The sequence below is a fragment of the Cervus elaphus genome, chromosome 7, assembly GCF_910594005.1.
Source record: "Cervus elaphus chromosome 7, mCerEla1.1, whole genome shotgun sequence".
Lineage (NCBI taxonomy): Eukaryota > Metazoa > Chordata > Mammalia > Artiodactyla > Cervidae > Cervus > Cervus elaphus.
In genome coordinates, this window is record NC_057821.1 from 21,962,713 (window position 1) to 21,979,516 (window position 16,804).

Here is a 16,804-nt window from a genome sequence, read left to right on the forward strand (position 1 = left end):
TGAACTGGTTACAAAGTAGCAAACACTATCTTAGGATATGAAGGAATTTAGGTCATCCTAATGGAAATCAAGGAGCTAATGACAATAAGAATTGAAAGCCTATACTTGAAATATACTTCTTTGAGCTATCAAGATTCATTTCCTTTGGCTCTATCACCATAATAATAAATATTTACAGGTTTTCTTATTAATCTCCTGGAAGACGTGTATTAAGAAAGGATGCCTTCTAAAGTGTCAAGGGATATATTTTCCCAACGATTGGCAATCCTGGACATCTTTGGAGCAGAGCAAAATGATTAAGACATCATATTTCTGGCCAATCCATACCAGATTAGGGAATTACAAGAGAGAATGAAGTTGTTTACTTTAGCTACAGAGCTCTTGTGGAGGCAGCTTACGTGCCAAGGAAATGGTACTGTGATTGATTGTGTCTAGGCAAATGCTCTCTTTTTTGAGACCCCAGATTACAACTTGGAAGTGGAGGGTCAAAGGAAGCGATATCATTCCCTTATCTTTTCATCCTACGAATCTGTAAAGAAGGTGAGTAGGACAGGGGGATCTTTTTCTGGTTTAAGGTCTCTCAGTGTTTCTCAACCTGAGAATCAGGGTATCCACTAGGATCATACAAAGAGCTTAAGAAAACACCAATTCTCAGGCCCCTTCTCCAGAGATTCTGATTCAGTTGGTCTGAGGAAGGGACCTAGACATCATTTAATAGGAAAGTTCCTGAAGTGTTCCTTTTGAGAATCATTGAGCTATATACCAAATGAAAAGCACTAAAAATTACTTTGTAATAGGACAAGCCACATGGTACTCTTATAAGCTTACTCTTGGATGTGGTCCTTAACAAAGCAATTTACAGCATTTTGTAGTTGGTCTATAAATAAATCAGGTCCTTCTAATTTCTATTCAAGGTTTTTCTTGGGACACCTGCTCCCCTGGAACTTGTTGACCTAAATTTGTATCGTGCTTGCATAAGTGCATACACTTACGAAAGCAACATTTTAAATCACTTAAGAAAATGCTCTTTTTCTCCAGCTTCTGTTGACAAGCCAGAATATTTTGCTTTCTTCCTTTTGTCTGCTAAGGAATGTGGAAATCAGCTCCAAAAACAGCCCTAGTCTACTCTCAAGATAACAGTAAATGAACAATTAAGTAAATTATGCTATAATCACTTGCCAGGCTTTTGAGCTACAAAAAATAATAATTATGTAAATTTTTATGGAAAAATTTAACAGTCTCAAGAAAGACATGAACTCTATATAGCATCTATGTACTTCACAGTTAAAGACTAGAAATCAATTGTTTATAAAATTGGTCAGTAGGATTGTGAGCAAGTTTTCACTTGGTGTTTTTATGATGTTGATTTGATGCTGATTTAGATTAAAAAGTTACAATTTATTAAACCACTAAGTGTCTGAAAATTTCAAAATATGGAGAGCAGATACTAAAAATACTTTTAGTGTCATGTAAAAAATATTAATAATACATTTTTACATAGAAAAACTGGGACAAAAACATTAAATAACACATCTAAGGTCATACAGTAATAAATGATAGAATTAGATTCACATATAGATCTATTTCCTTTTTACTACCCTCTTCATCATTATTTAATAATTTCAAAAGAGGGGCTCAATCAGAGCCTCCCCCACCTCAATCCATTAACAACTATGACCCACCTCAATTTAAAAAAAAAATGCTGTTTTAAGCTAAATGGGCCACACTGTCAATGCTTATAACTTTAACATCATCAATAACTTAAGAATGCAGAGCTGAGAGCAAGAAGGGAAGTAAAAATCTTATGTCAATGTAGTTATCAACTACGAAAATATTTTTTTCTGCCAGGAAGACAAGTAGGGTAACCTCAGTTTATAAACAACATTTTGAGATAAATTAACTAAAAATGTAAGTGAACATTGTTTAGCAAGAGACATGCTGATGTGATCAGTTGATAAAAGATGTCTAAAGTTTCATAGCCTAGAAAGGATCTAAGCCCTTAAAAATAATCCCCAAAGGAACAATGGTTGAAAAGAATGTAATGATAATAAAGTCGAGCAGCTAGTAGCAGTTTTGTGTGCTATTCCCTTAGAGAGGTATGCTTGATCTACAAAAAAGGGGTCATTAAACTAGAACAGCCATTGAGCTCCTCACGCCCCCGGGGAGCTTAGCAGGGTGTCGGTCTCCAGGGGCACTTACTCGGGCCCCACTGACCCTAACCTCCCGCTCGTTGTTCAGGCTCTGCCTTGCCCACCCAGGAGTCTGCTCTAGAGAAATCATCCCCCAAACTGCATTGTGCAAGAAGAGCTGGATCCCGGGAAGGGAGAAATGACGCTCTAGACTTTTCGCCCATTTCTTTTACAATATTGCTTCTGTTTTAGGTTTTGGTCTTTTGGCCAGGAGGCATGTGGGATCTTAGTTCTCCGACCAGGGTGTTGAACCGGCGCCCTCTGCATCACCAGGGAAGTCCTTCCCATTTCTTTCTAAGCAAGAAGTGAAATGAGAAGAAAAAAAAAAAAAGAATATATGTACATATATACATATGTAATGAAGAAGGCAATGGCAACCCACTCCAGTACTCTTGCCTGGAAAATCCCATGGATGGAGGAGCCTGGTAGGCTATAGTCCATGGGGTCACAAAGAGTCGGACAAGACTGAGTGACTTCACTTTCACTATACATATGTAATTATATAAGTTTACCCCCCAAAAAATTGATTAAAATATACAACAGGATGGTGATTTCTTGCTTTACAAATAAAAGGTGACTTGCAGATAAATTACAAACAGAAAGTTTATCACTGCAGGGATGGGGGACTCACTACCCATTTTTAAATTATTTTTGAGGGTAATTTTAGCAGTTTTGTTCAAATGATCCTTTTTTAAAGACTGTTATTTTTCTGAGTGGAACATATGTCACAAGAGAGGATAACAACAGCCCAATAAAAACATATCTAATTATTAAAAAAAAAATGATGATCTTAAAGAAAAATAAGAAGGGTTCTAAATAGCCCATGTGCTTCATGCTGTGGCACAGACATTTAAGAGCATGCTTCATCTTTGATTTTAATGCTGCATTTCATACACAGAAAGGGTAACCGATCCTGTCCAGGGGTTTAGCTTTGGCTTGCTAATATTCTCATTGAACAAATTTTCACTAACCTGCTGCATCATCTATTTTCTTTCTCCCTCCCTCCCTTTCTTTCTGACACAGGACCTCTGCTCTTCACTTCTTTAACCAATTCCCTTAGTTTTAAGAAATCAATTTCACTCTTTACAATCACATGAATAGAAACGATAAAGTCTCTTACTTTACATGTTAAGACTTTTATATTTCTACTTAGAAAGCGTGAAAGTGTCAGTCTCTCAGACATGTCCGATTCTTGGCGACCCCGTGGACTATGGTCTGCCAGGCTCCTCTGTCCATGGGATTCTCCAGGCAAGAACACTGGAGTGGGTAGCCATTCCCTTCTCCAGGGGATCTTCCTGATCCAGGAATCAAACCTGGGTCTTGAGCATTGCAGGCAGATTCTTTACCATTTGAGCACTAAGAAAGATGAATTTCTGCTTATGATACTCTCAGTCCTACATTTAGCATGGGTAGCTAAATAAATATCCCTCTCTCCAATCTAATGATTCTCAAAATTCAGTAATTGAGGGACCCTTTTTAAAAAGAAGCAAACAAAAGTCTTCTGAAACCATACTATTGACCGAAATTATTTTATGTATCATACATTGATGTTTTCAATATAGGTATGGTTGTGGCAAATGTGGGCAGTTTTTTTTTTCTTTTTTAAATTTTTAAAATTTGAGATAGATGTGACATCACACTGTATTAGTTTTAGGTATACAATTTAATGATTTGCTTTGTTTGAATACTGCATTAGTCAACATCCTTGTTTCAGTAACCTTCAAATATACAATAGAGCATTGCTAACTATAGTCACTATGCTGCACACTTGTACTCCCAAGACTTATTTATCTTATAACTTAGTTTCTTTAATTATAGTTCCACTTATGTATAAATATTTTCATCTTCTCATAGATAAAATAGAAAACAAAAGACATCTTCTAAATGGAATATTTATTTAGTGCACTTTTGAACAGATTTCTTTCATTTATCCATTCAGTTTTCATTTCACTAGCAAATGAAGACTTGGAACTATTAAAACGACCAGTGTAAGTTACGCTTCCTCAGGACAGAACACACATATGAAGTCATATCAAAAGGAACTTAAATTTCATCTGCTTGCATCCCTACTTGAATAAGACAGAAACTGTGGCACCTGAAAACTTTTACCCATTCTGGGGGTCCTTAGAATATCTTTGTGCTGTGTTGTGCTAAGTCACTTCAGTCATGGCTGACTCTGTGCCATCCCATGAACTGTAGCCTGTCAGGCTCCTCTGTCCATAGGATTCTCCAGCCAAGAATACTGGAGAAGGTTGCAACACCCTTCTCCACGGGATCTTCCCAACTCAGGGATCGAGCCTTCGTCTCTTACACCTCCTGCACTGGCAGGCAGGTTCTTTACCACTAGCACCACCTGGGAAGCCCCTAATATCTTTATTATTTCCCAAATTGGCTTTCACGCTCTGCTCTTTGGCCCCCTGGCTGATGGTGACTCCTGTGCATTAGAACGGGTGCTAGTCCCCTGACATTCTGAAAGTCTGTGCGTGGGTCTTCAGATGGGATTCAGTGAGTTCCCACTGTGCTACGCTGCCAGAAAAAATACAGGACGCCTAGTTAAATCTGAATTTCAGATAAGTGAAGAATGCAATATTTAGAACATACTTATACCAAAAACGTAAATTTATGTTTACCCCAAATTCAAATTTAACTGGATGTCCTGTATTTTTATTTGCTAAATCTGGGAACCCTACCAGGTGTTCAAGCCGCGTCCCTGCAGGCTCTCCTGAGCTGCAGTCACGCGTGTACGGTGTCCAGGTGGAGAAAGACTCTCCCTATTCCGGTGGCCCCTTGTTTCCTAAGCCCCAAACATCTTGCTTGAGCCTCATGCATCTCAGGACTACTCAGAGAGGCAATTTTCAATGACTTCACCAGTAGCTATCTCTCTTTAAGGTTTAGGCACAGCCATAGAAGGGGAAGGGGATGACAGGGGATTAGATGGATGGAAGGCATCACCAACTCGATGGACATGAATCTGAGCAAGATTCAATGGACAGGGAGGCCTGGTGTGCTGCAGTCCATGGGGATGTAAAGAGTCGGACATGAATGAGCAACTGAACTGAACTGGTAGAAGGGGAGGCTGACTGGGATGGGCTTTTTATTCTGTTTCCTTGGTTGCCCACATACCAGCTGGCTCCATGTAGGCAGATCAATGTATGTAGTGAAAGCCACCAGCCCTACTAGCTCATCAGGCACATACAGTTTAACAAAGACTTCTTAAAAGTTTATAATACAAGTTAGAGTGTGATTAAGGAAATTGCCATCAAAGCACCTCTTAAAGTGTATAAAAGTGGTTTCTACCTTTGGAGTCACTTTGGAGAAGTTCCATGGAAAAAACATCTTTTAAGAGATGTGAATGTGACAGTGTGAAAGAAATTCCAAGCCAAAGGAACCTTTTCTGAATTATGAATGAAGGTAAGAAAACAGGAAAATTCAGGGTGGGTTTGCTCTGGTTTGGCTGCTGCATAAGATGTACTGCAACCTGAAACTTCAAGTTTCAAATTGGAGGCCTGGCTAAGCAAAGTTCTCAATGGCTATGGTCAGGAGTTTGCTATTTCTTCTCTAGGTAATGAGAAACTCTTGCAGGATTTGGTCAGAGGAAAATATTATCAAGAACTGTGAATGACCCTATTACACAGGTTAGCTTCCAGGTGTGAGGAATCATGTGATAGAGATTAGATTATTGCCTAGATATAACAGGTACAAGGCAATGAAAACCCAAGGGAGAGACAGTAAGAAAGAAAAGGAAAATACATTTGAAAAGGAGAACTTAGTCTTCAACCTTGGTAATCCATTATATTAATCACCAGAGGAGATTTTAAAAATTTCAGGGTCCATGCCACCTCTTGACTAAGAATCTCTGGAGATGAGATCCCCACATCAACATTCTTAAAGCTCCCCTCGTGATTCTTACACTCAGCCAAGACTGAACATCTCTTCTGCAGGAGAGAAGTTTTCATACTTCGGCAGGAATCAGAAGCACCTGGAGGGCTTGTGGGACCCGATCCTCAGTTTCAGCAGATCTGGAACGAGGTCCAAGAATGCGCATTTCTAACAAGCTTTCAGGCGATCGGGATGCTATTGAACTAAGGGCCATCTTGGCCTAGAATGAATCAGCTCCTACTGTTTATATGTCTCGGTTGGGTGGGAGTCGAGGGAAGGGAAGAGTTAATCAGAGTGACTGAGTAAACGACAGAATAGAGATGCCATTCAAAGAGTTATAGACATGGAACAGAACTGATGTTTGGCTTGAATGAGAATATTGAGAGAACACAACAGGAAAAAGACTGCTCCATGGGAATAATTCTAACTATGGAAGCAGCGAGGGGAGTCAGCCAGTAAGAAGCAGAGAACCATCAGAGATATAAGAGGAGAATGAGAATGTCACAGAAACCCAGAGGGGAGAAAGGGGTGAAGGCTAGCTGTGCTGAAAGTGACAGGAATATACAGCTTCTGAGATATTTCCAGACCCAGTGGGCACTGAAACCAAGGTCTCACAGTTTCCTTATTTGTCCTTTACTGTCCTTAGCAAAGACATGTCACATTCAGAATGAAGGCGGCTCAAGTTCTTTGGAGCAAAAATCAGAGGAATCTACGCCTGTCATACTCTACTTACTAAGGAAACAGCAATGACTATAATAGGATAGAAACATTTTCAGTTTTGAGGACCGAAACAAAAAGATTTTCATCTAATCAAGAGTTCACTCTAGAGAATGGACTGGTGGTTGTCAAGGGGGAGGAAAGTGGGAGAAGGTTGAAATGGGAGTTTGGGATTAGCACATGCAAAATGCTATATACGGAATGGATAAACAAGGTCCTATTGTACAGCATGGGAAACTATATTCAATATCCTGTGATAAAGCATAATAGAAAAAACATGAAAAAGAATATATATATTATTACTGAGCCACTTTGTTGTACAGTAGTAAATAACACATTGCAATTCAGCTATACTTCAATAAAAGATAAATTTAAAAAAAGAGTTCACAAGAAAAATCAATTAACCAATTCTGAATAAGAGAAGAATATCAATGCTCGAAGAGCTAAGCTGAGAGCACTTGTTAAGAGTTTGCAAAGAATCAGATACTGTTCTAAGTGCTTATACTCTTCCTGCTCAGTGTGGTTCAAGGACCAGAGGCCTCAGCTTGCTAGAAATGTAGAATTTCACTCCATCCCAGACTTACTAAATCAGAATCCGCATTTTTATCAAGATCTCCAGATGACAATGAGAATTTGAGAAGCCCTTCTTTAAGTATCATACACTTACTTAACAGAACTGAGTTACAGAGAAGTTTAAACATCTGAACAAAGTCATAGAGCTAACGGAACAGAGTAAAGATGTAAACTGGATTATCAGGCTTCACAGATCTTGATCTAAATTGTGTGATACCAACTCTTAAGAAATTCTCAACACAGACCTTAGTACCTTCACCACGACAACGTTTTACTTCCATCCACAGTGGCTTTCATTCAATGTACCTAAGGTACTAGGTCCTACTCTTCCTACTCTTGCTTCCACCATCTAAGCTCGACATCAGCTCACGGTTCCTTCCTCAAGAAAGGAAGAGCCCATGACTTGGTATCTTCCTCTCACAGCTGGTGTGTGTCCTCAGTCGTGAGACTCTTTGTGACCCCATGGACTGTAGCCCGCCAAGCTCCTCTGTCCATGAAATTTCCCCTCTCACAGCACCAGGCCATTTTCCTCTGTGATAATCTGTAATGAAAAATTTAGCTGCTTTTGGTCTTTTGTATTAGACTCAAGCTCCTGGAGGGTCACGCATCCCGTCTCTTTTTGCTCTTCACTCAGTCTCCGGCACCCATCACAGGGCGTGGCACGGAGCAGACACATTCTGTTACATCAGTTGAATGGCTTTTTAAAATTTATTTATTTTGAAGGATAACTGCTTTACAGAATTTTGGTTGTTTTCTGTCAAATCTCAATATGTATCAGCCATAGGTATAACTATCGTTGAATGGCTTGGAGTCTAACGTGCACCTCACCTACTTTAGTATGACCCACAGTGACCATCAGAACTGAACATTCTCTTCCTCCACGTAATCAAGAAGCCTGGTGAGGTGGGAGAACAGACCTGAATGTTCCAAGGGCAGAGAGAACTTTGAGGCTGAGCGCTCAATGTCCAGGCAAGCCTCCATCTACCTTGAACACCTGGAACTGCTTTCAGACTCTCCTGAAGTTCTAAGAACCCTTTAAACAGGTTTCTGTTTTCCAGAAGCTGAGTCATCCTCTGCCTTTAGCCCTTGAGATAACAGAGGAAGTAAGCGTGGCCCAGATGAAGCCTCTCTTTGTAGGGAGGGGAACTCTGAAGGGAAAACATCGGCTGTTCCAACGCAAAGCCTGTAACTAAACAGACTCGTTCATTTTAAGTGCTGCTCATCAGGTACCTTTCAGAGGCCCTGAATTTCCCTGAATTACAGAGAATGAGCCTTGATTTCAATGAATGGCTCTGCCGTAATAATCCTGTCTGAGAAAGGCATGGATTGCAAAGCCACTTCAATAACCCGCTCCACTCTAATTTTGTGTTTCGCTTTCCCCAAATACCCTTGTGCCTATGTATAGCTCCTATGCCTTGTGCGCCCAGATAATATTAACATGATTAGGCTAATGAGGGCTTAATGCTGCTACTGTTGTAAACTAATCGCAAAGAGGCTTGAGAAAAACGCTGCTGATTTTTTTTCTTAAAAGACACGTTTAGATTTAATTTCAACGTTTTTGGAAAATATTGACCAACAGTAATAGGCTTTAAGCTCAACCAGGTGACAGGCCCAACCACAGAGGAGAAGGGTGAGCCTTTCTGTGTGGACTAGCTCCTTGATAATTCTCGAGGCATTTCTCTAATGTCTCTATCACACGTCTACATGAGATGGGTGCGTGCTCATTACTGAATTTTCTTAGGGTGTTTTTGGTCTAAGTCGACACCCGTGACTTCAAAGCTGTGAATAAGGAACACTAATGTCAACCTTGCATCTGAGACTTGAGCTTCCCAAACTCTCAGGGGCCTATGAATCACCTGGGGAGCTGGTTAAAACACAGGTTCTGGTCAGTAGGTCTGTGGTGTGAGACCTGGGATATTTCCATTCCCAGTGAGTTCCCCCAGGGATGCTGATACCACTGGTCCAAACACAACACTTTGAGGAACAAGGTTTTAGAAACAAAAAGAAATTAATTCTGTAGCTTACAATGCAGCTTGGCACGCTTTTAAGTCAGAAGCATTGCCGTAATGCTTCTGGGTGCCAGGGCTGTGATAGCTGTCTTGCTGTCCCCCAGCAGCCTGGCAGAAACAATCCACAGATAGGAGTTACTTCCATGACTCCTCCATGCGGAGGGGGCTTCATCTGTCTGTTGAACTAAGTTAGGGAAGAAACAGACCTGCTGTTTAATCTACAGCTGTCTCGTGCAAATCCAGAATCTTGGAATTTCCAAATTTCTCCTTTAAAAATGCTCATATTGAGCATGTGAAGAAATGTTTGGATGTATCTGGAATAGGTATGCACATCTGATGACGGATCAACTCTAAACTGAGATAAAAGCAATGTGTTCCAATCGTGTCCAGTAGACATTTCTCCAGGCAAGAATACTGGAGTGGGTAGCCATTCCCTTTCCCAGGGGATCCTTCCCAACTCAGGGATCGAACCCCAGTCTCCTGCATTGCAGGTGGATTCTTTACCATCTGAGCCACCAGGAAAGCCCTATCATGCTGTGAGGACTAATGGATTAAAATGAAAATATTCTCCTAACACAATATATTTTGAAAAGCACAACAGCATAGCTTGTTTCAGTTACAATAGCATTAAAGTAGAAAAGGTTAAGGAGAAAGCTATTAAATTTAAGTATTGCTTAAAGCAATGCTTAAGAGCAGTAAGAACAAAGAAATGTTTGTTTTTTTCCTTGTTTAGGGGGCATACATGGCTCTAGGCTCTCCTATACTTCCGTCTTGTTCTGTGTGTCGTTTTGACTTCTTCCCACCTCAAGCCCTTGGTGGTTCTGAAGCACTAAATCAGCTCAGCTGAGGGTAAGAAAATTAGAATGGAGAAAATCATTTCTCTACTTTCTAAAAAATTCTACCTTAATCCTTAAATTCCAGAACTACGGAAAGAAGCATGAAAAGAACATTCTAAAATGTGCTTAATTTAGTTTAAAGTAGGTCTTTGTTGAAGCCAAAGAGCAGAATCTGTGTCCCAATACCAGGCAAGATTTTTGCCCACCTGGTTGCTCAGAAAAGTTTAATGCCTGAACTGATCCTGATACAGTGACTTGGAAATATATGTACAACTATTTAGTTAGGAAACTATCACTATTGCTTAACAACATAGTTCAAATCTAACTAATCAAGACATCTACTTCACCCCAGAGAAGAAATATTCTAGAATATACCCCCAGATCCACTGCAATGGTATTTATCTATGGCACGGTGGAATGTCACAGAGAAATCCCAGAGCTTGAAGCACAGATTGGTGATGAGACTTGTCCAACGTCACATAACTGGTCTTTAGAGAACTGGGGTCAGAACTCAGGTCTCCTGAATATTTCTCAATTTAGTCTGCATTGTATTATCCCATGATATCTCATCAATTCTTTTTCCTGATGCCAATTTAAAACAGAAGGACTCAAGCCTGTCTGGCACATAAGACCCTGGCCCGGAACTCGGTCACCTGTCAGGCTTCCCCACTCTCATTGGATCATTAGTTTGTTCTGAGTTGATGTGAAATAATATGAAAGGTGAACTCACATGTTGGTAAGGAATCTGTTAAGTTGTGGCAAATCCATGCACAACATGAATGGTAGACAGATACTATCTGCTCAGTCGTGTCCGACTATTTGCGATCCCATGGACTGTAGCCCGCCAGGCTCCTCTGTCCATGGACTTCTCCAGGCAAGAATCCTGAGTCCGTTGCCATTTCCTCCTTCAGGGGATCTTCCAGACCTGGGGGTCGAACCCTGTGTCTTTTGCATTGGCAGACAGATATTTTACCCCTGCAGCACCTGGGTCAACATCAGAGTTTACCCAGCCTGGAAGCATCACTCCCTGTGGGTTAGTAAGGGAAGAGAAGCTTCATTATACCTTCATCTGGGCTGGTCTCTCCAGTAAGCAAGGGGACTGGTATGAAAGAGCAGTGGACACAGTGTGGATCTGAGATGGCTTGGGAGTTACAGCCCTAGTTCTTCCTTAATACAAGGGGTTGCTGTTACAGAGAAAGGTGCAGGATATGCAAGGACCTTATTTATACAGTATTCATACAGTATTCATGGTTAAAAATATAAACTTCAGTGTCAGACAGACCTGGATTTAAAGCCAAGCTCCAACATGAACTACCATGGGGACCTCTTAAAATTTACTTAATCTCCTGGTCTTTAGGTTTAGGTTCCCAACTCATAAAATGGGAAGAAAAATATTCTTCCTGACTCATAAGCTTGCAAAAATGACATGCTGTGTATGAAATACCACATCAGTTAAGACACAAACAAAGCATTCAATAAGGTAGTGATTTTTTTCCATTATTAAGAGAGAGAATCAGGAATGCAAACTTAAATCTAAGAGAAGATCCTGACATAGCTAGTTTTCAAGGTTTTAGGATGAATTAGGGAAAGGAGTCTATGAAATAGATTTTCTTGGAAATCTTTAAAAGTAATGCTTGTTTTTTACTTTCCATGTTGGCTTAAATTGCCTTTCCATTGAGATTGGAACTAAATAATTAATGGCAACAGTTTCCAAATTAGGAAGATGTACTCAAAATGTGCCCAGAGAAACACTCTTTTAAGAAGCAGGAAAATCCATCTTTGTTCCTCTTCTTAAATGTGGTACCTTGGAAAATACATACTTCACTTAAACATCTATTCAGAGGTATGTATTAATGGAATTTAATGGGGAAGACAGGCTGCAGGGGATTGCTTCACTTCTTTCTTACCATTTGCCATGGACCACATTTTTCTGCTTCTTCATTACTTGGCCTTTTTCAGTGGCAAAATTAAGGAAACAGGGACATATGGAAGTTAGTACTTTCTTAGAACTAGCCAGATGGAAAAGTGAGGTCATCATGGCCTACCTAAGAAGTAAGGAAATATTACCTGTAACCACCTGAGCCCCTTGAATTATAATGACAATATTTTTTGGAGTCCAGAGCAGTCCTTGCTTAAGGATTTTGAGTGCCTGTTTCATTTTAATCAGGAGACTGGTTCCAACACTATGTGTTCAATTTCAAAATTCAGCCAGGCTACACTGTATCAATTTATACAATATGTATGCTTAAATAGGTGGGAAAAAATGGCCCCTGAATTAGTAGGGTCAAAAAATTTACAGAAATCTGGAGAGTATACAGAATATCTTTAAAGTAAAAGCACATCATAGAGGTGTGAAGGTTGATAACAGCTTTGTGATGTTGCAGTATAAATGAACATATTAGTCAATAGACTAATCAATGATGTAAATACTGCCTGCATAGAAATGTACAGGTTGGGTTGGGGGGATGTGAATAGTACAGAAGGAATATAAGACTTGACCTTTGTGCCTACTCAGGAATATAGTAACATAAAGATGATAATGACAGGCACAATTGTAGAGTTTGTATTACATAGGTGTAGGGATTTCCAATCCTGGCACCTTTCCTACACAGCTTTTGAAAATGTGTATGTTTCTTTTGTAGGATTCTAAGCTGACTGCTCCTTTTTTCATATCAGCTTTATCTGAGCCTCTCTTTAGAATTCCATAGTAGCAACTTCCTGTGTTCCTGCCTGTCTGGATCACCTTGTCAAGATAATCATGTTTATCAGAAGTTCTAAACCTTTCTGTGCTCAGAACTACTTGGGTGTCTTAATAATATTTGGAAGATGTCTTTCCAATTGTCATAACCTAAGCTTTCTGTCAATCAATGTTTATACATCTTCAGACTTCTCCAGGCTCTGACCTACTGCTCTTTTTATGTCAGGAGACTGCCAGTTCCTATTCACACCATCCTGCCCCTGCTATTTATTTTGCCTTTTCCCTCAACTATTGATTCTCTGTCCACCAATGGCATTATCCAGCACTGAAATTTTCCATACCGGCCAGAGTTGGGAAGATTGGTGACCCAAGTGTAACAGATGAAAGCAACACTAATTAAAGGGCCAAAAACTGTGAATATAAAATTTCTCTCAAATATCATACACCAGAAGTTCTCGAAGTTTACTAAGGGTCAGCATCCTAGGGACATTCTTTGAGCATCACTGTCATGTATGGATTAAAATCATTTCCATGTCACATATAAACAAAACAAAGGGCCATCTCACTTAACTCTGTGTGAGGGAGTTCTTCACCTGAAAGTCCCTGGAGACTCTGATAGGATTCTAGGTATCCCTGGAATTCCACCAGTTGTACTTTATATTACATTAGCATGTGTGATATTCCATCTGGATGCTTCAGAGAATCCACTGCTCTCAGAAAGTGAAAGTGTTAGTCGCTCAGTCATGTCCAATTCTTTGGGACCCCATGGTATGTCCAAGGAATTCTCCAGGCGAGAATCCTGGAGTTAGTTGTCATTCTCTTTTCCAGGGGATCTTCCCAACTTGGGGATTGAACCCGGCTCTCCTGCATTGCAGGCAGATTCTTTACCATCTGAGCTACCAGGAAAGCCCACTCCTCTCAGAAGATTCTGAAATAATTCATTTACCCAAAAATAGCTTAAGGACCCCACTGACTGCACACAGAAAGAGTCAAGCCAATGCACTGGAGGACACATTGATATTATTGATAGAATATAGCAGAAAAGGGACTTTACAGATCAGACAGCCAGTGTATAATTCTCCTGTTCTTATTATGGTTAGCAGAATAATTCCACTAGTACTACATAGCCCTTTGTAATCAACTACTCCATTCTTTTATGATTATCCATTGGTTCCTATCAAGATGTAGATGAACCAACCAATCAGCCAGAAAGTTTAGATGGAACACCTCTGGATCCAAAGATTAGAGTCCCTGCTTACAGATAATCAAAGGAAGGACATTGACATCTATGATTAAGACCCCTGAGGGTAAGAACTTTGCTTTTCTTGCTCCAGACTTGTCCCATGTGCCTAGAAGAGCACCCAGTAAATCACAGGAGTACAGTCAGTCATTATTAAAGAGGTGAATTAGAGACCTTAGGAGTTTGTACAGTGCATATCAGAATGATATTGCTGGATAAACAAAATGCCCATGGTGGCTGATTGGACAGAGCCCTTACATCTGGAGAGTACTGCTGACTAAAGTAAATAAGGGGCTCAATTAAGACTGCATATTAATAAACTGCAAACTTGCTTCAAATAGGGAAAACAAATTGAAATTTAAATATGTCACAATTTCAAATCTTTCTTTACACCCGATGTTTGACATAGGAAAGAACTCAGTTAAAGACTATCTGGAGGTGAAGAAGATCACCTCTTCACCACATCCTTCTCTTGAGCAAGCAATAATGTTGATGGCAAAGGGTCTGGGAAATGAAAAGCATGCAACCCGACCACATCTATTCATCATGCTCCCTTCAATAAGTGTGAGGCAGGCAAGCCCTTACCTAGACTTCAAGCTAATGAATCATCTGTCTAGTCTCACTAAACCCCAAGGGATTGCTCCTGCGATCAAGGGGCTGAAACCTTGTCAGCCTCTGGATCCATAAACAAGGGCAATATGTTAAAAGGAGGCAGGTTATGGGATTTTCTGAGGAATCCCTAGTTTCCAAGTGCATTAACTTCTTCAATTCAGGAAAAAGAGCCCTTTACCTCAAAAATCCTGAGAAATTTATTTTTCTAAATTGTGTACAGATGCTGATTGTATCAAATAAATTAATAGAAACATTAGCAATTTCCTATATCTGGCCACCCATTCATTGACACTGGGATCACTTCTATTCCATGATTTCCCTAGAAGCACACACACATCCTCATACACATTAGAAGAAAGAAAATTCTTTCTTCTTGGGAAACACCTGCCTTGGGAATTCTTGACTGTGCAGCCTCTGAGCTGCTCAAGGCTGAGCATACAAATGGTGCAGTGACTCTTTTGGAAGTCACATTTGTCCCTGAAACTTCAGTCACCTGGAGACTGCATGCCTCATTGCCTGCAGCAGCTCAATCCTGACAGTGTGGAATGAGTTTAGAAATCTCATTTGAGCAACAAAATCGGAATTGAGAGTTTAAACAGTACTGTCTATTTAATGCCAGAATTATCATTCAAGACAACTTTCGCTGACTGTGGAATTTTTCCTTTTGCTATTGGGCTAGTATAATAATCTTGCTTTGGTTTGGATTTAGGGTCTATGTGTGTGGCGGGGAGGAAATAACAGGGCTCAGCTAACTACTACATCCGTTAGCTGCACATCTCCATTTTCACACAGAGAAAATTCCTGCTTCTTTCCCTATGCAAACACACACACACACATAATTCCTGGAATCCTTACCCATTCATGCCCACTGCTTTCAGACACACACTCGCAGGGCAGCGAAGCACAAACTCCCTACATGTCAAAATCAAGCAAGGCTGAAGATGTAAAGGGGTCGATATGGCACCAGGTGGGATGTGTAATCAGTAATAAGAAATACATCGAGCCCCAAATGAAAAGAAATCCCCCAAATTGTTCAGGATTCCCCCTCCCCCTTCCATTCACTGATTTATTAACCCTGAACAAAGATGTAATTGCAGGGTCTCAGAAACAACTTTTTTTTTTCCGTCCATTTTTTTTTTTTTTTCATTTTTGGCATTTGTTTGGCTTTGAATTGCTTAATATCTAGTCATGCCATTTATTGCCTGTTTTCTTCACTCGGTTGCCCATCGTTCCCCACCGCCCCCCCAAAATGAAAGAAGCATCAGCTTCTGAGTCTTAAGGATGAGACCTCTGCATTTTCTTTGCTTGTTTAGGGCAAGAAATGAAGTGCTGCCTCTTTAATTGGCAGAAGCATGCAGGAGGAGCATACCTTTAATTTAGTGTTGGGATACCTCACTTGCACCCTGGCTGTTGTCTTATTGGAGACGGCAGCCTGCCTGAGATCCTCTAGCACTGAAATAATATCATCCAGCACGCATTTCTTATCCTGATTTCTCAACACACACAGATGGGAAAAAGTATAATTATAGCCCTTGTGGTTCACCTTCATTTCCAGCACGGCTCGGTGGGTCTGCAGGATCCCCTCAGCCTGGAGCAAAATATTGTCCCCGGGTGGGGAGAGGAGGATCACCCTGCCATACCTCCCGGGGGTGTGTAAGTCCGAATAGAGCTGGCTTTTGGACTGGTCCAGGGGGAAAAGGCTGCTGGCCAGGCTGCGCTCGATCTTGGCCAGGCTGTGGCTGGGAGCGACCAGGCGCTCCAGGTCGCCCTCGGGCTGGAAGCGGTTGAGCGCGCTGAGGCCGAAGGTGATGGTCAGGACTGCGGGCACGGTGAGGAAAAAGACCGGGTGTCGGCTCACGCACAAGCCCAGCCTGTGGCAGAACGACTGGAGCCCTCTGCGAAGCACCTGCCGCAGCATCCTCCACCAAATCCAGCTCGCAGGCGCTCCCGGCCGTCTTAAAAAGCACATGTGACATGTGTAAGCGCCGGGCTACCCCTCTTCTCTCCACGCCCCCTACGCCCGGTCTCACCCGCTCCGGGCGGCCCCCCGC

At 41.0% G+C, this 16,804-nt stretch overlaps 1 protein-coding gene across 2 annotated transcripts in view; it reads right to left on the minus strand.

Annotated features, from left to right (window-relative positions):
- The window catches only part of PTCHD4 (patched domain containing 4), a 190,798-nt gene that overhangs the window by 173,622 nt on the left and 372 nt on the right, over positions 1-16,804 (minus strand). Inside the window, exon 2 of one of the 2 annotated variants that reach the window (XM_043907684.1) lies at positions 16,297-16,708. In XM_043907684.1, coding sequence (XP_043763619.1) covers positions 16,297-16,671 — 375 coding nt within the window. In that variant the 5' untranslated portion in view covers positions 16,672-16,708. Of the gene's footprint in view, positions 1-16,296; positions 16,723-16,804 lie in introns of those variants that run through there. The other variant, XM_043907683.1, reaches the window with a different exon arrangement.